The 27,154-nt window shown below is 36.6% G+C and overlaps 2 protein-coding genes across 4 annotated transcripts in view; one reads left to right on the top strand and one right to left on the bottom strand.

Annotated features, from left to right (window-relative positions):
- RALGPS2 (Ral GEF with PH domain and SH3 binding motif 2) overlaps positions 1–27,154 on the top strand; it is a 159,291-nt gene that overhangs the window by 92,487 nt on the left and 39,650 nt on the right. The window lies entirely within an intron of this gene.
- On the bottom strand, positions 387–24,094 carry ANGPTL1 (angiopoietin like 1). Its single transcript, XM_044267337.1, has 5 exons — positions 23,747–24,094; positions 17,263–18,108; positions 4,341–4,534; positions 2,671–2,941; positions 387–927 (listed from the first exon to the last, which is right to left on the bottom strand). The coding sequence occupies exons 1-5, from the start codon at positions 23,754–23,756 to the stop codon at positions 740–742; spliced, it is 1,509 nt and encodes a 502-aa protein (XP_044123272.1). The 5' UTR covers positions 23,757–24,094; the 3' UTR covers positions 387–739.

Below are 27,154 nucleotides of genomic sequence, written 5' to 3'. Positions count from 1 at the left end.
CTGATACAATAACACAAATGTGTTTCAGGAAATCTTGATGTTCAACAAATCATATGAAGATGATACTAAAAAAATAATTTGTCTTTCTATTTTTGTAAATTGACTATTGCATACATTATTTTTGTTTTAAAATATATATTTTAATAGTGTGGTTCACTTAATTCTTTTGGGAAATCAGCATATAGTATGTTGTCAAGAATTCAGATCCAGTCATTTCATGTGAAAGGCACAAATTGAGTTTGAAATAACTTTTATTCAATGCAAAATGTATTTTCTTTTGGCAAAATTAGAGTTTTCTCTAATTTCCTGTCTGTAATTTTATAAATAAAATGTATTACTTGGCTTGAAATCTTAAAATTATTTTTCTATTGGAAGTTAGAGCAGTCTCATAAAGTTTTTAAATAAATTGTTCTTGAACATGTATTCAGTTTTGATTTAAAATAAAGCTAAGATTTGTTATACATTGTGGCAAATATTTACATTTTATAAAACAAGCTTTACCTGTATTTAGTCAATACAGTTTTTAAAATAGGGTTATGGGTACAAATAACCTTCTGCAGTATATTGAGGAAAGATGAAATTACATTCATAAGTCCCCCTTTATAGTTACAATAACATTCATTTTTAAAACTATATCTGTAGCAATGAATTTTGCAAAACAATATACATGTAACATTTACATTTTTAGGAACTGAAAAATACAGAGTTCTGTGTCGTTTAAGTTGGAGACTGTCTCTCTTCAGTCAATAGGCTTGATCATCATCTGAACTGCTCTCAAGGAGTATGACCCGCCTCGATATTCAGCCCAGAAAATTCCATCTTGGTACTTGCTTCTGTAATGACCTCCTCTGTACCATACTCCATTTAGGTTAGAATGTGCACAGGCATTGTACCACCATCCTCCTTTATGAAAATGGGCACAGTTTCCTTTGAGGAAAAAAATAGAGATATCAAAGTAAAGGTTTCTTCTATGTGCAGTACTCTGCAAACCATCAAAAACTTAAGCTACCCTTGGGACTATTTGAGTTTTCTTACTTATTTCAGTTACCTTTTATCTTTGTGGTGTTGTTTCTTCATTCATTCTGTTACTGCTCCTGAAGTATCAGCTACTTGAAATATCACTTGAATTGCCTTCATCTTGCCCTTCGCTTGTTTACTACATGCTTTTTTTAAATTAAGTGATTTAATTTTGGGGTAGCAGGGTAAATAAAACAAAAATAACATTTGTGAAAGAGAAAGAGGGAGAGGGGAGAGATTGGGAAGGAAAGATACAGAGTTGCTAAAAGTAAATTTGGGAAAATTCAATTCTTAAAATAGCACAAAATAATATAAAAGAGAGTAGCCCTACCAGTGGTCAGATGTGTTTCTATAAATATGGTGTATACTGTACTTTGGTTACATCTCTCCCTTTTTTCCTCTTTTGCCATTGTAAAATAGGTTAACGTAGAGACCTCCATGCATACATGGATACAAGATACAGCTGAAAAGTAGATCAGTTTTCAGGAGGGATATCTCTTTATTGGGGCCACAAACCTGGGTTAAAATGGCAAAAGCCTGGGTGGTTCAGTCAGTTAAGCATCTGCCTTTGGGTCAGGTCATGATCCCAGAGTTCTGGGATCAAGTCCCACATCCTGCTTCTTGCACAGTGGGGAGCTTGCTTCTCCCTGTTGCTCCCCCTGCTTGTACACACTCTCTCTGATAAATCTTTTTCTTTTAAAGGAAAAAGTATATGAAAATTAATGTTGAGAGCTTTTTTAAAAAAGACTTTATCTATCTATTTATATATTTATTTGAGTCTCCACTTGCACGAACAGGAGGGGAAGAGGTGCAGAGTGGGAAGCAGGCTCTCTTTCAAGCAGGGAGCCCAATGAGGGCTCAGTCCCACAACCCTGAGATCGTGACCTGAGCCAAAGTCAAATATGAGCCACCCAGGTGCCGTAGTGTTAAGTGTTAAGTCTGGATTGCCTAACTGATTTTAAAGAGAATATTAATTTCCCCACTGAGTAAAGCTTTTTTGCTGTCCTGCCACATGTTGCAGTCATACTATTCCCTTCCGTGTAGGTACTAAGAAATGCCTTTATCAAAGCCATATCCCCAAATGGCTGCCCTCCTTCACTCCCTTCAGGTCTTTATTCAGATGTTACCTTCTCAAGGTAACCTTTCTCGGCCACTCTGTATAAAATAGCACCCATTTTACCCCCTGCTGCTCGTCACTTACTGTTCCCTCACTGGTTTTATTTTTATTAGGGTACTTGTCACCACCTGACAAATCATTTTGTCTCCTGGAGAATAAGCTCTACAGGGGCAAGAACTTTCCTCATTGCTGTATCCGTAGCACCTGCAACCGTGCCTGCCATGTGGTAGGTGTTTAGTCAGTAGTAGTTCTGGATTTCAGGCATTGTTTTGTTTCCAGGTGAATTAAGTTTTTGCTCTATTCAACCCCTGGTTGGAGTGATAGAACTTTGCTTTTCATAGAGTTCATTCACACTTTGGGCTTGCCTTATAGAAGAGATAACTAATCTTTTGGCAGCTTATGTAACCTGTGATTGAGTCCAAAATTACCTTTCTGGAAAGATTTTTGGTACCATATACTTTAATAGCAGGGTTCCCTGTAATGCATATAGAAGTTAGTCGTTCTACAAAAAATACACATCAGTTTTTCTTACTCACCTGCATACATATCTTTATCTCTGTCCAGTGTGGTGAACTGTTTACCATTATGCCACATCATGGAGTCCCCTGCATTTCCCTGGTAAGTTCCCAGACGCAATCTGAAGAATTCACTTTCAGGTTCCAGGCGAAAGCTGCTATATTCTGCATAGACTTTCTTGTCACTCCAGTCTTCTAATTCAATCAACAGCTTATAATTATCTTGATTGCTAAGCATATAGATATTTTCCAGTCCAAGCCAGTATTCTCCATCAATGTTTCCAAACCCTTTCTGTTAATAAACAAACAGCATGAGGACATAAATAAGTGTAGAGATAGTAAACTTCTTTACAGATAAGTTTTAAACCTTTGATAAATATTCACCATTTAAGTGGTAAGGTGAACTTCCCTTTTAATAGATTTCCTGATTTTTACAAGCCCCACATAGTCATTTTGTTTTGTTTTGCTCTCTCTTACTTTGTCTATTCATTTGAACAGCTAGCTTCAAACTTTACAGATAAGAAAAAGCCAGAAGAGAATGAAAATTATTCCTGGCTACTAAAAGCATCAACTAATAAGCTACCCAGATCTCTGAAAAGGATTCCTAATCTCTCTCATACACAAAGAGCCAAAGTTTTCTTTCTAAGAGTATATCTGTAACTGTCCGCCCTCACCTCTTTAGTCAAACAAAAAGGATATTTAACATCTTATGATCTCTCAGTAAAAATGATAATATTCTGTTGTTAAAGCACATTGTCTTCTTTAGCTCTGTTACAATTAAATATCAGAAGATATAGCAGTAATCTTCAGAGTTCCACCTTGGAAAAGTTGTTGACTCTTTTTAAAAAATAAATCAAGGAACTCTTCTGTTTCCATAAGCGTTCACCACGGTAGGTAAACAGCACAGCCTAAGGCTCAGTAAACCTCATCTTAACACGACCTGTGTTCTCAAGAAGATTGTGTTAAGGACTTTTTTCCCCCTAGTTACTTGCTTAGAAATAACTTTTAACATGGATGTATTAATGTCTCAGTATTAACTGCCAGTAAAATGTCACCTAAAAGTGAGTAATCACATGATTTACGTAATTCTGAATGAACATTTGACCATGTAGAAAATGTAATCTCACTCATCTGCCGTCCTTGAACTGGAGCGTGTATACCACTCCTACAGTTAGCATGTAAACATCAAAATTATTAACAAGGACTGGTCGCTTACTTTTCCAAAATGACTGCTGCACGGCTCTGGTCCCGTGTGACAGTCAGGTATGTTACTTCCCAGCAGCACCAGCCTCTGGGATAAGCAGTTTACAACATGAGGGGCCAGTTATCGGAGGTAATCAGTCCTCAAGAAATGGTCATTTTTTGAAGTTCCGTAGTTCATATTGCTTAAATACAGTTGCTGATCATAACGTGGTCATAAACAAAAAAGCAGTTGTCTTTTTAGAAAATGGAATCAGCAGTAGTCTTTGCTAAGAATTAAATATATGTATAAATCATCCAGACTGAAAACGGGCAGTTTAAAGGATAACTTCAGTTTCCCTTTTACCTTTTCATTTTGACTTGAAAACTGGAGAGTAGATAATGAAAAATATGTGGATAGTTATTTTTAAACTGTATTATTTATTTGCACAGATGGTTACTTCTGTAAGAGCTCTTATGTTCCACATCCCGGATCGGAATCACTGATTTACCTTATAGTTTTCCCAATTTCTGAAGAAGTTGACAGAGCCGTCTGTTCTTTTCTGAATAACAGTCCAACCCCCAAGATCCAGACTGTTCTCACACCATAACTGTATTGGTCCATTGCTGTTTTCAGGTTTAATCATATAAATCCCACTGACTGAATGTCCAGCTTCTTTTGCATGCTGACAGTCTTTGAATGGTCCTAATAACGAAAATGTCATTGATTACCAGGAAACTTAATAGGAACAGAGCCATTTTGAGATAGTTTTTAATCAAAAGTCTTCCCTTTATAGCTTTCTTTATAAAGATACCACTTTTTGTCCGTTATATGTACAACATCATAAAAGTTTAAGAAACCAAATAAAAGAATTACCCCAGTCCCACTGTATGGAAGATTAACTTGTTTCATTTTCCACTGCTCTTGTGAGTGTTTGTCCATAGAAAAACATTTTTATATTGTCATCATTCTGACACACATAGAAAGTTGGATTCTGTCTTTTAACAGAAATTGCGGTGGGACTGCAGTCATTCTGACACTTTTAGTAGCTGTAATATAAATTTTCTTTAAAGATTTTATTTATTTATTTGACAGAGAGAGATCACAAGCAGGCAGAGAGAGAGGAAGAAGCAGGCTCTCTGCTGAGCAGAGAGCCCGATGCGGGGCTCGATCCCAGGACCCTGGGATCATGACCTGAGCCGAAGGCAGCGGCTTAACCCACTGAGCCACCCAGGCGCCCCTGTAATATAAATTTTTAACATTGATACATCATTGTTTATTCCTTTGTCATTGGATATCGAGGTTTCATCTGATTTTTTTCTATTATAAAACTATACAAAGTGTCATCTTACTGGCTTAATTTTTTTCAAATAATTACTTATAAAAATGCTGTGGGATTGATCTACTGGATCAAGAGGGTGTGAACACTTTTATAGCTCTTCATAGTGCTTGGTTTACAGTTTCCAAAATTTGGTTTCTGTGGAACACACTAGTCTCTTGAGGTACTGAGTGAAAATGGCCAACCATGGTCAAATAAGTTTTATTATTGCTAAGTATTATATTACCCTTTTGGAAACCCACAGTGTGCATTCACATATGAAAGATTAAGAAGCCCTGAAATAAACCAGAGTTCCCCCAAACTTAAAGAATCTGTTAACTTTTTTCTCATTCAACAGTCTATAAGAATACACTTCAGGAATGTTGGCAAAATGCCTTTCTAAAGAGTTGTATCAATTTATATGACGAACAGTAATTTTCTTATTTAGTCTACACAGTGACCCTGTGATCGTTTACAGATGTGCTATAGATGCAACAGTTAACTCGTCTAAGGTCCTGTATCTTAGAAGGTAATAAGCCCTAGACGTAAACCCATTTCTTTCTAATCCCAGAGTCCATGCTCTGAACTGCCGCCTACATTTGCTCTTGGGTTATTTTGTAGTTTTATGGGTTCCCTCCCAATTTTTAATACATGAGTAAGTTCTTCATATCTTTTTTTTTTTTTTAAGGATTTTATTTATTTATTTGACAGAGAGAGATTACAAGTAGGCAGAGAGGCAGGCAGAGAGAGAGAGGAGGAAGCGGGCTCTCTGTCCCTGCTGAGCAGAGAGCCCGATGCGGGACTCGATCCCAGGACGCTGAGATCATGACCTGAGCCGAAGGCAGCGGCTCAACCCACTGAGCCACCCAGGCGCCCCGAGTTCTTCATATCTTTTAAAATGATAAAACATTTTGTGAAATGTTTTGTAGAGGAGCTGACACTTGAACTTGTGATTTCCACATTTTTTGGACCTAAAACTTGCTTCTAAGTTTTACTGAACAGTCTTTAGTTGCACCATTCTTCAATATTTTGATCAGTTGTTTTTTTATAAGCAGGTAAGACTATTAAGTGATTCAGAAATAAGAATTACCCCACAGATCTTTTAGAACAACACAAAAAAGTATAGAAAACCCAGTTGTCAAACTTTATATTTTAGTAGAAATACTTGAATTTTGACATGTGCAATTTTTTAAAATTATGTGTAAATAGAGTTTAGTCAAGTGAAGCTCATACAAGAAAAGACTCACTATAATGCTAATAGGATTGTTGAAATTTTAAGAAATGTGTTATCTATACTGTGTATATATACAGGATCCATTTGGGGCTAATTGGGGAAAGATTGATCTCATTAAATAAATAATTATATAATTGCATCATTAGAAGGGTTTCTTAGAGACTGAACTCTTGCCTCTAGATTGCTCCTTGAGGATGGTGACTATTTTCGTTTTTCTTCTGAGTGCATATTATCAGTGTTTTAGCTATAGGCGGATAATCAGTCTTCTTTTTTTTTTTTTCAATTGAAATTTAGTTAACGTATAATGTATTGTTTGTTTCAGGGGTATAGGTCTGTGATTCATCAGTCTTACACAACACCCAGCACTCACAACACATACCCTCCCCCCAGCATCTGTCACCCACTCACTGCCTCGGGGCCTCCCTGGCCCCCTCCCCCCACCCCTTCCCTCCAGCAACCCTCCGTTGGCTTCCTAAGATTAACAGCCTCTCATGGTCTGTCTCGTCTCTGGTTTCATCTTCTTTCATTTTTTCTTCTCTTCCCCTGTGATCCTTTGCCTTGTTTCTTAAATTCCATGTATCAGTGAGATCATAAGTAAATTGTCTTTCTCTGACTGACTCATTTCACTTAGCATAATACACTCTAGTTCATCCACGTCATTGCAAATGGCAAGATTGCATTTTTTCTGTCCGTCTTTTTTTAAGTGAATGAATGAATTAACTTGCCTTCATGTTTTAAAGATTTTATTTATTTATTTGACAGAAAGATCACAAGTAGGCAGAGAGAGAGAGGAGGAAGCAGGCTCCCTGCTGAGCACAGAGCCCAATGCGGGGCTCAATCCCCAAACCCTGAGATCATGACCTAGGCCAAAGGCAGAGGCTTAACCTGCTGAGCCACCCAGGGGTCCCGCCTTCACATTTTAAATACAAGAAAATTGAAAACCACAGACAAAATCAAGTGATGATCTATTTCTCTAGCCCACATTTTAATGTTTTATTGATATTTCTGTTTCAGAGTTTTCATGATACAGTGACAAAACACTACATAATACTAGTAAAAATTTTGAGAAACTACCTGTAAAGACTTAATGCTGTCTTTCTTGGGTTGCATTTTTTTTAGGTATTGAATTTTTTTAGTTCTACTCCAAGCTTTCATTCATTACAAACATATCCTTTAAGCTATAATACCTACTTCAAAAATTCTTGTTCCTTCTGTTCCTAGTTTTTTAAGCGTTTTTATCATGATGGGCTTTGGATTTTGTCAGAAGCTTTTTATTTATCTACTCAAACAACGGGGTTTTCTTTTTTTGTTTGTTAATAGGTAAATTCTGTTGATTATTTTTTGATGTTAAAACCTTGTATTTCTGGGATGACCTTGACTTGGTCATAGTGTATTATTATTTTTAAAGGTTGCCAGATTTACTAAAATTTTGTTGAGAATTTATGCTTCTGTCTGTATTCATGAAGATATTGGTTAGCCTGTAAAAGCTTATAAATAGGTTCTTAAGCTAGGGAAGACTATGATAAAAGTAACATTTTTGAGCTTATCAGACTGGCCATAAGTTAGATCATAACTCCATTAAAATTCAGTGTGAATTATTTTTATATTATCTACCTTATCAGTTACTGAATCTAAATGACAAAGTATTCAGAACTTTTTACACAACACTTTACAGAGTAGTCATCATCAACTGTTAGTAGCCTTCTTTTGTCCTTTGTTGCTATCCCTAACGCACAGCAGTAACTCCTTTAATAAATATATGCTTATTTAATAAATTTAAATATGGCTAATCAAAGATGAATGTATAGTCATGTCTATTGTAGAAAATAGTGTATTCCTGAAAACCTTTATGTTCTGTAAAATACTGCACCAAAATTAACAGCTGTTTACACCTAGTGAGCCAGTATGACCTCTTTGTTTTACTGATATTCTCCTTCTTTTTTACCAGTCATATATGAGCTACTAAACATTACAGAACATACATTGTAGTCAGATAAGAGAAGGGTAGAAGGTTGTAGTTCGGATAGGATGAAATTTATAAAACTTTAATTTTATATGTGGGAGTGAAATAGAAGGAAAAGTAAAGTCTAATTTCCAGGTCCATTCTTAGATAACTTTGTGTAATGCATGGAAATATATTCATTTATTTACTCATACAACTCTCCATGGCAAAGATTGTATCTTTTGGTTGTCTTGGCCCACTTATACACTCAAATATTTATTGAACTCAGTGATTCCGTCTACGGCCATACCACCCTGAACGCGCCCGATCTCATCTGAACTCAGTGATTCCTGGAGCGACCGTGGTTTCTAGAATTTCCTCAGTTGTGCATTTTTTCCAGATGTGTCTATCTCCATCAACAATAGGCTAGAAAATTTTGGGCTCAGATGGTAAAGAAACAACCGTAGAGTCAAGTGGGAAATGGGGGAAATAGAAACTAAAGAGAGAATTCCTTAACAATATAATAGGTACTTTGATGGAGTTCTGTAGGGCACATGGGACACTGGCCAGAAATAACTAACCCAGATTAACAGAGATAAAAGTCTACTTATATGTGAGCAGAATCTTGAAGATTGAAGAGGAGTTAGGCCTGTGGGGTTAAGGAATCTAATCACGGCCACACATGAGTCACCGGAGCTGAGGGATGGAATCCAAAGAGAGCTTGATGTTACAGAGGAGTTACAAGTCTAGTTCGTCTTAGATGTAAATAGCTAAGGGGGATACTTGGAGCTCTTGAGGTTGGCTGTCGAGATGAAATTGATTCTTCAGTGTAGTCAAACTTTTTCTAAGTTGTCACTTCCGGAACAGTCAAGGATATCTGAGGACTATTGCTCTTATTTTAAACTCTGTTGTAGTTAATGCACATATGAAGTAGTCTTGTTGGAATTCACATAAATATCTCTCATTTCAGAAATTTGCTTATTCTTATAAATACCACCTTTATATTGTTTATTTTATGAATGTTATTCTTCTAAATATTTGCTCTGCACTAATTTAATTATAGTTTTGACAATTTTACATTTTATATTTAAGGATATATTCAGCATTGGACTTTCATTAGGTTATTTGAATAGCTTAAAATACTTAGAAACATCAAGCTTTTGAGTGTTACAAAGTATTTGTAAAATAGTATTTGTTTCTTCTCTGCTATTTAAAATGCCCTTGGATATTTAACCAAATTGGAGAGTTTTAGGTTTCCTAAATCCTGCTTTCTTTTGATAAGACTTCATTTTATGCAAATTTAAAATGATCTTTAGGGGCTCCGAGGTGGCTCAGTGGGTTAAAGCCTCTGCCTTCAGCTCAGGTCATGATCCCAGCATCCTGGGGTCGAGTCCCACATCGGGCTCTCTGCTCAGCAGGGAGCCTGCTTTCATCTCTCTTCTCTCTCTCTCTCTCCCCCCTCCCCCGCCTCTCTGCCTACTTGTGATCTCTGCCTGTCAAATAAATAAATAAAATATTTTTTAAAAAATAAAATAAAATGATCTTTACTTTTCAACCCACTTGTTTGTGGTGGCCTTCATGTTTGCAATTTGGGTGCCTATTAGACTTAAATAATCAAAAGGCTTAGGAGAATTTAGTTGAAACCCTTTTCCAGGGGCACCTGGGTGGCTCAGTAGATTAAGCCTCTGCCTTCGGCTTGGGTCATGATCTCAGGGTCCTGGGATCGAGTCCCACATTGGGCTCTCTGCTTAGCAGGAGGCTTGCTTCTCCCTCTCTCTCTCTGCCTACTTGTGATTTCTCTCTCTCACTCTCTGTCAAATAAATAAATAAATAAAATATTGAGGGGAAAAAAAACCCTTTTCCAGAACATGTGTATAAAATTAGTAGTACTTGAACCATGAGAGACTATGGACTCTGAAAAACAATCTGAGGGGTTTGCAGTGGCGGGGGGGTGGGAGGTTGGGGTACCAGGTGGTGGGTATTATAGAGGGCACAGCTTGCATGGAGCACTGGGTGTGGTGAAAAAAATAATGAATACTGTTTTTCTGAAAATAAATAAATTGGAAAAAAAAAAGTAAAAAAAAAAAATTAGTAGTACTTTCAGCTACTTTTTCTCCTCAGTAAAGATAGTAATTATCAGAACTTAGTATTTATTCATACTCATTTTTATAAATAAACCATTAACCTGTCTTAGCCAGTGTGTATTGTTGATCTTAACAGAAAAATTTTTTCATTACTTTTGAATATGTTACTTAACTTTCTGCCTAGAGTTAGAACATAAGACATTCTTATATTAAATGTTTTTTTCTTTCTCTACCATAAAAATCATTGCCTAATAGGAATTCTTAAATGACTAGTAGAAAAGCAACAGCTTTGTTTTTGAGAGGTCAGATTTAACTTGCAGGTTTGCATATTATTAGGAATAAATTAATTGACATGCTTCAGGAATTTATTCATAATGGTGCACCATACGGTATAGACTGGAAGTACCTTTCTTTCAAAATAGGAGTTTTATTAACCTTTTCCTTGCATTGAGTAATCTTGAAATAGTCTTCATCTTTGTTGACACACAATTGGACTCTTCTTAAGGCAGGAAACTAGAATTCTGTACATTGAATTTGAAGGACCAGTGTCTCTCTTCCTCAGTTTATCTGATGATTAAAAGTTTGTATTGGACTAACAAACTCCAGTTAATAGATCTGATTCATAGAAAGAAAAATATTGAACAGTCATGCCACATTATTTCCCAAGGTGTATTTTTCATTAAGAACCCATATTTTTAAGTCAAGCAGAGAAAGTCAGTTATCATATGGTTTCACTTATTTGTGGAGCATAAGGAATAACATGGAGGACATTAGGAGAAGGAAAGGAAAAGTGAATTGGGGTAAATCAGAGGGGGAGACGAAGTATGAGAGACTGTGGACTCTGAGAAACAAACTGAGGGTTTTGGAAGGGTGTTGGGGGTGGGGGTTGCATGAGCCTGGTGGTTGGTATTAAGGAGGGCATGTATAGCTTTTAAAGCTTACCTTTCCTATCCCCATACATGGCAAAGCAAGGCACATATAGGGAAGGGCACAGAAAAATGGAATAGATGGTCAGACCATACACAAGCATGTTTATATGCATCACCTCATTTAATCACAAGAGTCTTTAAAAAGACGCAACAAAAAAGTCTTGCCAAAATCCAGATGTCCTGATACTCAGATCTGTGCCCTAACACAGTGTGCAGGAACTTTTCTCAAGTCCATCTGTGTACAAGCAATAAACTTATTTTTATAAATATACCATTCGTAAAAGAGTAATGTGTTTTGTTTTTTATAAAAGACTAACCCAAAATGTAGCCACTGAATAACAGTAAGAGTTAACGATTTTATTAATGGCAATTTGCCAGGTGTGTAGTTAAATTCTCAAATATTTTGTTTTTAAGCTGGAGGGAGAGTAATGTGTCTGGAGATAATTATTTTTAATCTAACAAAAGTATTACACTATTTGCTTTAAGTTCATTTATTTAGTTTGTTTTGTTTTATAAGATTTTATTTATTTGTCAGAGAGGGAGGGAGAGAGAGAGCGCGCACTGAAGAGGGAGTGACAGGCAAAGCAGGCAGAAGGAGAAGCAGGTTCCCCACTGAGTAAGGAGCCCAGTGCAGGACTCGATCCCAGGAGCATGGGGTCATGACCTGAGCTGGAGGCAGACACTTAAGAGACTGAGTCACCCAGGCACCCCTTGCTTTAAAGTTCATTGTAAGTTTTTTTGAGGTGCATTTTTCTTATAACCATTTTTAAAAGAAAAATTTAAAATTGTCATTAAAACACCTTTTTAGAAAAATGATGATAAGATATAACAAAGTTTACCAACTTCATCATTTTGAAATGTACAGTTCAATGGCATCAGTACCTTGTCTTTGTTGCACAACCAATCTCCAGTAGTCTTTTCATCTTGCAGAATTGAAACCCTGTGTCCATTGAACTACTTTCCATTCACCAACCACCATTCTGCTTTCTGTCTGTATGAATTTGACTTCCCTAGGTATGTTGTATTAGTGGAATCATACAGTATTTGACTTTCTGTGACTGGCTGAAACACTTTTAAATAATACATACACATTATACCTTTAGAGACTTTAGACTTCTAGACCATGTTCCCACACACAGAGTACAGTAATACAAACTTCTCGGTGCCAGAGCATCCGTATGTACAGGCGGACCATCCATCTTTGCCCCTTTTGTGCAAGTACCCACACAGCTCAGACATATTTTCCAGTCTGATTAGAATATGCACACAGATTTTTACACATTATATATAAAGAAAAGGGCAAGTCTGTTGATTATTGTTACAGTAATTTATATTTGATAGGAATCATAGAATATTCGAACTAAAACGTGATATTAGAGTTGTCCAGTCTATCCAACTCATTATACACATGAGAGAATAGATCCAGACAGGCAAATTGTTATTAACCCCAAGGTCAATAACAGAGGAGGAAACGGGTTTTCTTAATTCTGTGCACTTTTCTTTTTTATGTTTGCTAGTGTTCTAATAACCATTCTTAGAGTGTAGCTCATTATGTCCTTGAATATAAAGACCAATATTTATAGAATAAAATAAGTGAAAAGTTAATATTTACTTGTAGCAACAAGTAAATAGTGAATAACAGAAGTTATATCTTCCCTTAATTTTTACATTAAGGATTGGTAAATAGGAATATAAACACCATTGTTTTATTAAAACAAAAGTCTGTTTAATGGGACTTTTGATGTGCTGAATCCCTAGCATGGGATTTAATTCTGAAATACAGGATTATTCCTGCACTATAACTCAATGTATAATTAAATATAGAACTGATAGAGCTCATTTTGTATAAGCCTTTTTAAATGTATCAGTGTATGAATATGTGAATAATGATTTCTCTGAGAACTGATGATACCATCCACTTAAGATTAAAAACCCACAGAAAATACTCCATGTTGGTCATCTCCATACCTACCTAATTGTACATTCCATCAGTTGAAAAAAAAAAAAAAATTCCACAAACTCAATTATGTTTATTTATGTTATATGAATAAACTACTATGCTGAGAAGTATACATTAAAAGCTTAAACAAAACAGATACTTTTCTTTTTTAAAAGATTTTTATTTATTTATTTGACACAGAGAGACAGATCACAAGTAGGCAGAGAGGCAGGCGGGGGGCGGGGGGGACAAGCTTCCCACCTAGCAGAGAGCCCGATTTGGGGCTCGATCCCACGACCCTGAGATCACGACCTGAGCCGAAGGCAGAGGCTTTAATTCACTGAGCCACCCAGGCACCCCAGAACAAATACTTTTTAAAAGATAGTTAAAAATAGATATTTTTTTCTTTCTATACCCAGTGGATCATTTTGTATACATCTTTCCTTTGAAAGATCAATAGTGATCATCATTTACCTAACATAATGGTATTGTAACCTGTTGTTACTGAGAGTTTGAACAGTATAAATTGAAGGATACAGTACAGTAGAATGTACTAAAATACTTTCATGAAGGTCTGTGGAATGACAACTTTACAAAGCTCTATGAAAAATGTAATAACAAGTTAAACCAACATTTATTTAGCATCTGCAAATGAGATACAGTATCCGTCTACCAGGAAGGAACTTACATTATAGTTGGAAGGCATTTTACTTAAATGTGTATTTGAGTGCTGTAAATACACGTGAAGATAACTGATAATTCAAGAGGGAATAGGAGGAATGTGTATGTGTGTGTGTGTGTGTGTGTGCGCGTGTGTGTTTAAGATTTTTATTTATTTATTTGTCAGAGACAGAGTGAGCACAAGCAGGCAGAATGGGAGGCAGAGACTGAGAGAGAAGCAAGCTCCCCCCTGAGCAAGGAGCCCGATGCGAGACTTGATCCCAGGACTCTGGGATCATGATCTGAGCCAAAGGCAGTGGCTTAACCGACTGAGCCACCCAGGCGTCCCTGTTTTATGTATTTTATGTTCCAGAGAAAAGAGACATTCATGGGGAGGAACAATCACTTTAAGCCTGAAGAAGTCAACAAGGGCTTCAAGGAGGAATTGCTACTTTTATTTTATTTTATTTTATTTTATCTTACTTCACTTTACTATATCTTATGTCTGAGCCTTATAATCTGATAGGCAGAAAGCATGGTAGTAAATATGTCAAAGACAATGAATTGATTCATTTTATTGAAGCAGATGGTTTTTGTGAAGGAAATTAGTAGAAGAAAAGCTAAAGAAGTAAGTTTCATTTGAGGAGGATATTGTTCTTACCCAGGCTAAGCAAAATGCACATTTTCTGTCTGTAATGGGGAACTGCTGAGCAGAAGTGTGATGTGATCAAAGTGGTAGTTTAAGAAGATAGATCTGTTGGCAATACAGAATATATTCTGATGGAGACGGAAAATGGAGCTAGACTACTCAACAAACTGTTCTACCATTCCTAATAAGAGTTAACATTTTGAGTGCCAGGTCCTATTCTGAGCACTTCTCAAGTGTTAATTCTGGAAGTAAGTACAATTATTATCCCCTCTTTTTTTATAGATGAGAAAACTGGGGCACAGAGCAGTTGCCCACCCACCCCACCCCATCCCAGTGTTTACACAGCTATAATAATCCAGAAGTCTCCATCTTCCAGGTGCTGCTGTAAATAACTTGGATTTTAGAATTCTGGCTCTGAATAGAAATGAAGGACAAGGGGCACCTGGGTGGCTCAGTTAGTTAAGCGTCTGCCTTAAGCTCAGGTCATGATCCCAGGGTGCTGCTCAGCAGAGTCTGCTGCTCCGTTTCCCTTTCCCTCTCCCCCTGCCCTCCCACCCCACCTGATGTCCACACACACGTGCCTGCTCTCTCTCAAATAAATAAAATCTTAAAAATAAATAAATGATTGGGGGAGACGTCCATGAAAGAAAAGTAGCGTGGATAGAATTCTGTTGACTACACGTGTGGGGCAGGAGGGAAGTGACAGGGATGAGCCGAGCAAATTCAGAAATACGGAGCAGCATGAATCACAGTAAAAAAATAAAAATCAAATGACCCTTCAATCTTAGTAACAAAGATTGATCCTAAGGGTATAACCACAGGGAAAGAAAAAGAACAAAGTTGTCTTTTAAAATTGTAAGAATAGTGATTACCATGTTAACAAGGAGGAAAAAAGAAAGACTTGAAGATTATTATGGAAGTGTTAACTTTCATTACTGTTTGGATATTCAGTGAAGCTTTTTGAAAAGCTTATTAGTATTTTCTAGATTTTCTTCAATAAATATGTATTACCTCTATAATAATTACTTCTAAAAGGAAAATGCTAGGCTGGGAAAAGGATTATTTTAAGCTTCAGTTATTCATTCACTCATTCCTCAAATATCTATTGTAGTGCTTGAAATAAGCTGAGTGCAGTGTGCCAAAACTTGATCCTGGCTAGATGTTTGAAACCGTTCACTCTCTTCCAGAAGCTTTCAGTCTAGTAGGAGACAGACATGCAAACAACCCTGATTTAATGTGATAGAGAAAATGTGTTCAAGGCATAGTTAGCAGTTTGGGGAAAGAGCCATCGAGATATGTTTGTTTGAATCTGGAATGTGTAACATTTAAGATACTATTTTACTTAAGACTTGAAAGCTGGAAGAAGGCAGAGAGGAAGCAGCACCTTGTGCAGTGATGGTAGAGCATCCAGATGCAAACATTCAGCACTGGTTAGAATCAGGAGGGAGAGCTCTAAGCAGGATGCATTTGAGCAGTGGTGATACTTGTAGCCATGAAGGTGTGTGAGACCTGTAAAATAGGGAATCTTGAGGCAAACTTCTTAAGCTGTAGGAGAGGAAGAAGATGCAAATGAAGGACCTAGGGAAGTAGGAAGAGTCCGTATTACGATGCGGATGCCTGAGAAAGCAGGGATGTGGATGGTCCATGGTTCCGCTCATGCAGAGAGGTGCTCATGCTGTGTGTATTTCCAGTCTGTGTGCTGCTTTTCAAGGTCTAAAAATGTCCCATAGTCTGCGTGCAGTTTCATGTGCTGCCTTTTCAATAAGTGAATGAACTATGATTTGTTTTTTAGTTTTGGGCCTTTGGGCTTTTCTTTCCACTCTGAGGAAACAAATCAATTTGTAAAGATTCAGGAGAATGCTTTATTAGAAAATGGATGTGGGGGTACAATATATAGAAAGTTAGCAGTGAAACAAAGGTAAAGTATTTATCTTCGTATTCTGGGCACTTAAATCAGTGATCAACAAGGAAGGAAAGAAAGGAGGAAGGAAGAGAAGGAATTAAGAAATAGAGGTATGGATATTAAGATCAGTTCTAGGGTTTTTTATTATCCTAGTGAAAACTTACTTTTACATATGTGGGTATAAGATACAAGTTGTAGTTTGTTTAGTCTTGGAAATTGGAAGGGATACCTTTTCCTCTTACGACTGAAGTCAAGAAGGCATGGGTGTTGTGCACATGTTTTCAAGATACGAAAGAAGGAGGAAACTAGGACTGGGTAGACTTCATCTCACTACAGCAGTAGATGATGCGTGTCTGAGATACGTGTCAGAGGAGGTATAATTACAGGCTTACGGAGAGTGAAAGCAAATTTTTAAATGTTCTTTTGGAGAGGAGGAGAATGAGAAGAGCAGCAGCTGATGGAGGCTGATGGGATGGTTGTAGAGGTTAGAAGTGGATTGTGGACTCATTCCTGTCTTAATGCTAGTAACTTAGTAAGAATTTGGTTGGACGGTAATAGTTTTCCTCACAGAATACACTGTTTTTAGGAACTCTTGGACTCAGAGCTGAGAGATGTATTTAATTAAGTTCAATTCTTGATTAATAGAAAACAAAAAATGTTCATGTATAATTACATCACCAAGATGAAGAATAAAGACTTATTATGTGCCTTGTTTCATAAACCATAAAACATATTAATCTCATACTTCCATTTTTAACAGTAAGAGGTAACTTACCTTCATTGATGAAAGTTACTGGTGGTATCTTGAAGGGACTTTTGGTGGGAGAAGTTCCCAGATCAGGTGGTGGCATTAAGTCTCTGGGATAACCTGGATCCCTCTGTATCTCGTTACCTCCCAGCAGTCCGGGAGTGTACTGATGACTGTTAGGGATATGCTGTGGCACTACCTGGACAAGAGGAGGAGACACATGGGGGTCTTGTCGGGAAAATATGTTCAAGCACTGTTCTTCCAACGCAGTGATCATCACAGACTGGTTATTGACGAGATCAGTCAAGGAAGCGTATTTTACCTCTAGTTCCCTGTACCTTGTTGCCATCTTCAGCATTTCTGTAGTGACATTGAGGATTTTATTTTCCAACTGGGAAAGTTCAAGTGAATTATCCCTCTTACGGATAATCTCGTGTAATAGTTGCATATAGAGTTGAGTAACACGTGAGTTCATGTTACGGCTTTCTTTTCTCAGCAGCTTTACCTCATTGACAATGTTTCCATCTACATCCACCACCAACTGCAGGACGTCTATCTCCCGCTTCTGCCTAGAGAGCACGTCCTTCAGGTTTTCAAGGTCCATCCTGGTGATCATGTCTTTAATGGTACTTGCATCTTGCCCTTTGGTATTAACACAAATTGGCCCTGTAATTTTTTGTTCAGGTACCAGGAATGTATATGCACATTTCTTTACTTCCTCTTTACCATCTGTGGCACGAGGGTATCTCTTCTGGGATGTTTTTTTTATTTTGAACTCTCCTCCTCTGCAGTGTCCAGTGCCCATTAGTAGGAAGAATAGCACACTTAGGGTCCAGAAAAAAGCCTTCATTTTGAAATGAGGTTGTATGAAGTCTTTTAAAAAACAAACCAATGAAAACATAAGTAAGTAAATAAAGTAGAATAATAAACATGAGCAAAACCCAGGATGTGTCATCTTGCAGTCAAGATGATACTGCTATTAGCTGGTTGTATTATATTGGGGTTAAGAATAATTGTTTATATTTGAGGTGGTCCATTAAAAAAATAAACAAAAACTAATAAAACCAGTGTGCTCCAACAGAATTCTCAGCCATGTGTGGATTACATTGCGTGCACTTCCTAATTTATCAAAAATTGTTAAATATACTACTTCTTTTTAGAATTCAAAATATGTTACTGGAAAACTGCATTAAAGCTCATGTCTTTTCTTAAGTAAAAAAAATAAACCGATGGGGAAAAGTAAAAATCAATTTTAACCTACTTTTAAAAAGTCAGTAATACTTAAAAAAAAAAAGAAATGGGGGAAAACTGGGTATCTATTGATGTTACTAAACTGGGCCAAAATTAATGTTATTAATTTGTTAAATTCAACATCATAATGTGTTTGCATTTGTCTAAAACTTGGGTTTCAGAGAATAGCTCTCCAACTACCACCTCACTATAATGCTTTTTATTCCTCAGTTCAGTGCCCACTGTGTGCAGAGGCATAGGGTTAGTGTTCTTGGGTGCTTTGAGACCCTAATAAGACACTTTTCTTACCTTTGGAAAGTTTACTTACTGTCTGAAGGCTCTGAAAATGATACACTGTGTTTGTAAGGCACTGATTAAAACATTCTTCCCTAACTAGTACTAAATACACTTTCATATATTTATTTTAGATTGTATTTATTTATTTGAGAGAAAAGAGAGTAGAAGCAGGGGGAGAGGCAGAAGGAGCAGCAGTCCCTACTAAGCAGGGAGCCCGATGTGGGGCTTGATCCCAGGACACTGGGATCATGACCTGAGTTGAAGGTAGATGTTTAACTGACTGAGCCACCTAGGTGCCCCTCTTCCCTAACTAATATTAAAGTTAATAGCAGGTGACTTTATTAGTTATTATTTTATATTTTTATTATGTGGTTTTAGTTAAATTGGCCCTCTATAAGTATCTTTTTTATCTGTCAGAGAGACATTTTTTAGACAGATCTCGGACCAGAAAGTTTTGGCATTATGTTTTTTGTTTTTGTAGCCTGTCCTTTTGGGATTAGTGACAAGTTTAAGAATGAGAGAATGTAAAAAAAAAAAGAATGAGAGAATGTTTACAGTCATTGTTGTGGGTAATTGTGTTTTCTGAACTATAATCATATAAATGCTCTAAGCTTACATATGATTTAGCAGGTTCATTCTTTCTTTTTTTAAGCAGTTTAATTCTTATAACAGAGAGTCTACTGAACGGTATTTTAGTAAAATTTCAATAGTTTACTGAAACCATTACCAAGGAAAGAAACTCTCTGTAGTTGAATATGATTGTTAAGAGTTGGAAGGTGCCTTCGAGAACCTCTGTGCACCCATGTGCATTTTGAAAGCCCGGGCCACGCAGATCGGTAGCATTAGGACCGGGTCAAGGATTCAGGTTCCCCGGTTCCTTGGCTGACATTGCTATCAGTGGCACGCATTGCCAGCTTATGTGCTTGCAGTGTTTCATTTTTGCTCTGACAGAGAAACAACTTGTCCCTCCTAGGACAGTTTCTGTAGAAACACCAGTACTCGCTCTCAAGAACCGAAGCTGCTTACTGTTTCATGAGTTACCTCTCCCGGGTGTAGTAGTAGTAAGTAGAGTGGCTGAGACGTGCCGCTTCCCTCAGCCGCACAAGCAGGCTGCTGGAGCGCATGGCCCACCTTCCCCCCCTCATAAACTGGGTGCCTAACTGCAGTTTTTGAAGGATGGCAGTGGATAGACGAAGGCAGAACTCTTCTGTCCCACTTTCCACCCAAGTTCTTGTTTTTTGATTTGAGAAGTCAGGTCCCAAATTGTTTATGCCTAAAATTAATAATAGCAATGCAGTAATAACAATAGTTCATACTTCTTGGGCTTTTGACCTTGTTTTAAGCCCTTTTGCATGTAATAGTTAAATTACTTATAACTCCAGCCCTTTGAGTAGATTATTACAGTCCTCATCTTCACAGAAGGACTGGCATCCAGAAATTAAGGACCTTACCCAGAGTGTCACACAGCTTCTGAGAGATGCAGCCAGATTCTGAACCTAGGCAAAAGACTCCAGAGTTGATGTTTCTCTTTTTCATTAACCACTACAGCATATGGTGACATATTTTGTCCTATTTTCTGTCACCGAGAGCAAACAATCCCTTAATGCTTGTTAACTATTTGCATTCACAACAACACTGTGAAATAAATGTGTACACTTTTTACGAAGAAATAAAGTCCCAGAGAAGCCAGAATTAGCACTCACATTGGATTCAGTTCTTATCATAACTTTTCCGGACCTGTGAATTTTATCGTAGTCATGCTGTAACTATAGAGGAGCCTCAACTTTGTGCTTCTTGTTTTTCAGTCTTTTTCTGGTTTGTAGGTCTTTACATGGACCCCTTACTTAACAAGGACCCATTCACCTTTTATGAAAAGGTATATTTGTGAATCATTTTTGTTAGGCTGTTTGCATCGTTTTTCAATCCCAGACTTCTGCTGTCATTCCTTCCCCCCGTATGTATTACTGTTACTTGATAGCTACAGAACTAACTTGTGATTAGGAGCCCTCCCCCAAAAATGAAGGTTCTTACGATCTGTGAAATAAGGACTCCAACTGCTTTCACAAAGATGACTGCTCCTTTTTAAACCATGTCTACTTTGGTGTTTTCAAATGGAGTGAAAATGGTGTTTTCAAAGTGGAGGGATAATGAAAATAAAGCAGAGTGGATGGAGTGTGGAAAATCATTTGTCTCTCACTAACATAACCGAGATCAGAGGAATGAGCACAATAGTATTCCGTATTTGTATCAGAGGCTGTCTGTTGCTTACTGATAAAAGCGCACTTGGATGAGTACTTTTAGTTTTTTGTTTTTATATTTTTGCCTCTGATGTCAAGAGAAAATTTAGACCTTAAGGTCTTCTATTTTATAAGAAAAGGACTTTTATTGTACTAGAGTTACCAATAAAAGATTTTTCGTTGTATTTGCAGATTCATGGGATTTAGATATGGTCTTTATATTTGCAGATTTGTGGGATTTAGATATGGTTTATTTTTAAAACTGGGACAGTAAAATGTACAGTATTTCTCCTACATAGTTAACTTACTAGTCCTCAGATTCACTCATTTCACTTTTTTTTTCACTCATTTCACTTTAATAATAGAATGGAAATTCTTGGACTATAAAGTTATTTTTTTTTAATAATCTATGAAATAAGCTACCAAAACAAGGAAATTCAGAAGCTGTCATGTAACTTCAAAACAAGTACAATTTCATAAACAATATTCTGATTGGAACAGCTTGTATTCCACCAGACACAGATTTGTATAGGACAACTAAGAACTTGTAATCCAAGAAATGTTATTTTGACTTTAAGTCAGTGTTGTCATGAAAGAACAAAGATGAGAAATTAAAATAGCAGTAGCTTCCCTTTGTTGTGGTCTGCCTTGGCTCTTCATGGGCTCCTGCACGATTAAATCATAAGATAAATCCTCGTGTACCATGAGAGAATCTGACCTAAGTATTTAAAGGAAGCAACTAAACATTTGTTCTTAAATAAATATAATTCCTTTGACCTTATAAAAGTAGTGACTTCGTTGTCACCCAAAGAAGAATAAGGAGACACATTTCTGAAGTAGTAGACTAGCTACGTCATGAGTGAGAACTGGTTTAAAAATACATTTACTGTTACATTTTCTGAAAACATTCTCTTATTTAATATTTTCCCACCACGTCCTGTTTTAAAAGTGTAAGTTCTATAAATCTGTGTTACCTCATAAAACCTTTCTGTATATGTTAAAACTTTCCTAGGTCCCAAGAGAATGTTATAAATTAGTTACAGTATACTTAGGTTTAAATCGATGCCTTTGCTTGGTTGTTTTTAGGAAAAAACGGGGAAAAAAAGTCCATGCTTTGAGTTAATTTTCTTGGTATTATTTCTCTTCATAGTTGCTACACTGCCAGCTAGTAGAGAGAAGAAATAAAAATCGGGATTTACTTCCTTTCAGATGGTAAATGCATAGAGGCATTTAACTGGCTATGTCACGCACTAAAAACAGCATGAGGCAATGAACTTAAATTTATGAAGCATTGAAGATGCTTTAGATATTTCTAGATTGTGAATTATGTTCTGGGAAAAGACTTAAGAACAGTCTCATCCCCTGGAGATATTAAAGAAAGGGATAGTAGTTATCTTTGTGTTTGGGGTTTCAGATTCGATGTTTGCCTAAGGCTTCAGTAAGAACCGAGGTTTAATGAGGTTCTGCACTTTCATAGCAAACAGCAACAGAAAAGAGAGAGATGGCAGTATTGCTTGGACATTTTATCAGTTTCTTGTAAAATATGTTCAACAGAGATCCTCTCAGGATTTAGAGTATGAATCTTTAAGGAAAAGACATGAAAGTAAAGTTGAAAAAATCTGAGCTTTACAGTTGTTTGCTTATTGAAGTTTCTTACCATTTAATGTCTTTAGTTTTAGAAAAACAGAGGATCCCCAGATCATAAAAAGAACCTTAAGTGTCTTTGGTGTTTAAAGCAAACTAGTAATTTTGCTAACTAGTAATTTTATTTTTAACAGTTCTCATAATACAATTAAAGTAGAATATTGAAAGAAAGTAGAATATTGAAAGAAACTTCTTGCTAAGCGTCACCGAAATTATGTCTATCTAATATATATATATATTTTTGGTCTTTTGATCATGTATTTAAGTAATTGTACTTAATACAGTTTAAGTAATTATGTCTTCTGGGTTCTTATTTTCTATTACTGCTGACTACTTAATAGTTAAGTCACATTTTCTTTTTTTCCTTAATTCTAACCTGCAAAGTTTTAGGTGTTTTTTTTTTTTTAATGTATCAGTAACTTTGCTTTCTTAAGTAATTCTAGGTATAGCAATTTTAATTTCTGTTACCCAAGTTAAATAACTGTTACATATAAACGTGAAAAGTTATTTAAAATTCTTGAGTTTCCAAAATTTCTGCTTGATATTTGGTTATACTATAATGGAGGGATTGTTGCAAAGCCTTTCAGTTAATTTTACATCTTTTTAGCTGTGTTTCATAGCTATACTTTAAGATCTCTAACAGTATACATGACCTGCCAGCACACACACACACACACACACACACACACACTGGAATTGCATGGAGAGAGAGACTAATGTTTACAGCTCTTTTCTTTTGTTTGTATCCCTTTGTTTTTAATCACTGTGTTATAAACTTTATACATTGAATCTGTTACTTGTTAAAATTTCTTTCTGGTGTTACTAAAGCACTCATTTTCTGAAACCTAAAATGTAGTAGCACTGTATAAGCATATATACCAAATATTACTAAATTGAACCTCAAAGCATGCATTAATCATCACAAAGTACATAATGATCAGTTTTTTAACATAAAGGTGCAAAAAAAACCCAGCCGTTTTTCAGCTAAAATAAATTGTTAGTATATTTTAAAATTCTTCGTTTAATAAAAGATTTTGAAATTTCTACAGATGTAGAATTTTGAACATACACAGAATGTCAAAGAAAAATAAATATTAAAATACCTTTATGCATCTGTTGATAAAGCAGACCCAGAAACTTGCTGCTCTTTTTCTTGCTTTTAAAAATCAGTGTAGAAGTTTGTTCCTCTGTGACTTTAATGGCAATTGCATTTTTGCTTTGGACCGTCAAATCCAAGCTGTAATAAGCAACTTCTTTTTCTTCTTACAACACTAATCAATTGAACTTGACAAGCCACCTATGTAATTTTAAGTAGTATAGTGGCAGTTCTGGTCTGTGGGCTGTCTTTAATCCGGCAGAGAAAGCATTGTGGCTTTACTCTGTCTGCCACATGGAGAAGTGCAGTAACCGGCTGTAGCTGACCCAGATCGTACATACAGCACCCTCGAATAGTGATTCCCTCTCTTTCTCAGTAAACTCAAGTTCAGCCCACATACTACGTCACTAAAAATTGCTGGAGACTAAGGGGGAAAATCTCCTCCTTAGGATTTCCTCTCTGTAGCCTTAAATAGGGGTGGGGGTGGTGGGATCAGCAGGAGGTTGAATAGCTCTGAACAAGGAGAGACTGTGTGCAGGTTGAAGGAAGGGCACCATCTGGAAACAAACTATCATAGTTCAGCGGGCAATTATAAAACAAACATTTTAGTCTTCTGGCCAGAGATCTTTTAACTTGAGTACTGAAAAAATAGTACTCAACTTCTCAGAAATAGTAACAGGCTGATAAGTTTGGTTTTTTGTTACAAAGAACAAGAGTTAGACTTTGTCACCGGGCAGCCACTGAAATAATGTAATGCTCTTCATATTGTAGAGAATTTTTAAACACTTTACTAAGTTGCCATTTCAGAAGGTTTTAAACATAGATGAATCTTGATGTTGTGATATATCTTACTGTGTAATGTCTCTTAATAAAACTGTTCATACATATAATTACTAAATATAAATTGACGTCTGTATATGAAATTCATTAATGTAATATGTTGAAAATTCTGATGTTATATAATGTCACTTCCTCCTAATCTAAAAACATGACCCCTCTTGTTTGAATAAGGTTATTCTTAGTAGTTGATGTATAGAGATTTAAAAGCAAACATAACCCTGGCCTGAAAAAAGAGAGTTCTGACTCCCTGCTGGCTCTGTGGATTTAGAAAAGTCTAGAAAGAGAATTAGTAACTGTTCAGTACTGACTGTGCTATTATATTTCATTAAACTCAGAAGTGTTGACTAAGTAGCTCAATAGCTAATGAAACAAAAATTGGGGCATCTTAACTTTGGTACTTCACTACTAAGTAGTAGAACTGGGGTTTGAATCTAATTCTAAAGCATTTTGCCATACTGTGTCGTCTTGGATTCTATAATTACTGATTGCTCCTTCTAGGTAAAATTTTGCAGGGCTTCTAATTTTTATATATACCATGTGCTTTTCCCCCCTTGCTGCCTTAGCTTGGGCTGTTTTTTCTTTCTGTCGAACCACATTGTTTATTTAAAGTCAGCCCAGTTTCTGCCTCTTTCACAGAATTGTTTCTTTAAATTCTGTGACATATATAGGTATACCAGGGGTTGCAAACTCAAGGTGTACAAAGACAAATGCTCACAAGAATGAGACGAGTAATGTAAGTAAGTGAAATAAACCAGAAGTAAAGTAACAAAGGAAAATGAGTTAGGACAAACCGGCATCTTTAAGGTTAATACGGTGGGATCTGCACCCTTCTCAGCTGCGCCTCGTTATTGCCAGATCTTCCCATTTTTTAGGAAGAGAAAGTCACTTAGATATTTCCTATGATATTTCCTGGTTTTAAAAACATTGGGACAGAGGGAATGCCACCTGTTAGGCTCTGATACATGTTATATAATGCATTACTTGATCATTTAATATTACTTGATCCTCTTGTATTCACTAATAACCTAATATGGGAGAAAATACAAGATAGTAAGTTTCTCCTGAACTGTTTTACTTGAGTAGTTTTGAATTTTTCTAACTTTAACAATTAGTAATATCTCTAACCAAGGTAAGAAGTTGGGATGCCATGTATTTTGAGACAAATAATGATTCTTTTGGCATGTCAAATTGAAAATTAAAGATTTCAGTTCTAAAAAGAGATTTGAAAAGTCATTGGCAATTAGGTGATGGTTGAAGCTACAGAAGTAAGATAATCCAGGAAAGGAACATGCAGAGTGAGATTAATGACAGAACCATGGAGAACACCAATTTCTAGGGAACATGAGGAAGAAAAAGAATTGGCCGGGGCGGGAGGTGGGGGCGGAGGGCAGGGGGAGCTAGGAAGGTCCAAGCCATTGGAGCCAGTAAAGCCCCAAAGAACAAAGGGAATAATAAAAATACTGAGACACTAATGAGCCGCAGGAGACCAAGAGAGGTGTTGAAAGATTTAATAATGAGCAGGTCCCTTATACCTTTGTTAGAGTAAATTTCAGCAAGATACAGATTTCAGACTGTATTTTTTTTTAGAGATTTTAGTCATTTATTTGAGAGAGAGTTCACGAGCAGGGGGAAGAGCAGAGCGTGAGGAAGAAGCGGAAGAAGCAGACTCCTTGCTTAGCAGGGAGCCCAGTACGGGACTCAATCCTAGGACCCTAGGATCATGACCTGAACTGAAGGCAGGTGTTCAACCAACTGAGCCACCAGGTACCCCAGATTTCAGACTATATAGTAGGTTGAAAAGTGGATTAAATTTAACTGTCAAGTGGATTGGTTTCTACAATATATTAAGAACTTAGAAACCAGTAAGAAAAAAGACAACCCCGAGGAAAAAATGGATAAAAGACATTTCATAGAAATATAAATATGTAACCTCATTACCAATCAAGAAAAGGAAAATTAAAATACAGTAAGATAATATTTTATACCAATAAGATTGGCAGAAGTCAAGAGGACTGATAATATCAAGTGTTAGCACAAGAGTGGATTAGTAGAAACTTAAATGCTATCAGTGGTAGTGTGAATTGATAAAGCTTTAAAAACCAGTGGAGGGGCGCCTGGGTGGCTCAGTGGGTTAAAGCCTCTGCCTTCGGCTCAGGTCATGATCCCAGGGTCCTGGGATTCAGCCCCACATCAGGCTCTCTGCTTGGCGGGGAGCCTGCTTACCCGCCCACCCCCCACCGCCTGCCTCTCTGCCTACTTGTGATCTCTGTCAAATAAATAAACAAAATCTTAAAAAAAAAAAAAAAAAACAAAAAAACAGTGTGAAGCTGAACATTAATAAACCATATAAATGCCATATATATAATATAATATGAGATATATCCTAGGAAAATTCTTGTACATGTGTCCCAGGAGATACTTATAAGAATGTCAGTAGCAACCTGTAGGGAGGGAAGAAGTAACTTAAAAGTATCAAATAAGTAAGTAAATTGTGATACAGTTACATGTTAATATATTCTCAGTCTAAGGAATTACTGCTGCATTTAACAACACAGATAACTCCTGGAAACAAAAT

The sequence above is a fragment of the Neovison vison genome, chromosome 10 (genome assembly GCF_020171115.1).
Source record: "Neovison vison isolate M4711 chromosome 10, ASM_NN_V1, whole genome shotgun sequence".
Lineage (NCBI taxonomy): Eukaryota > Metazoa > Chordata > Mammalia > Carnivora > Mustelidae > Neogale > Neogale vison.
Note: the sequence above shows the minus strand (reverse complement) of the source record. Positions and strands in the feature narration are given on the sequence as shown.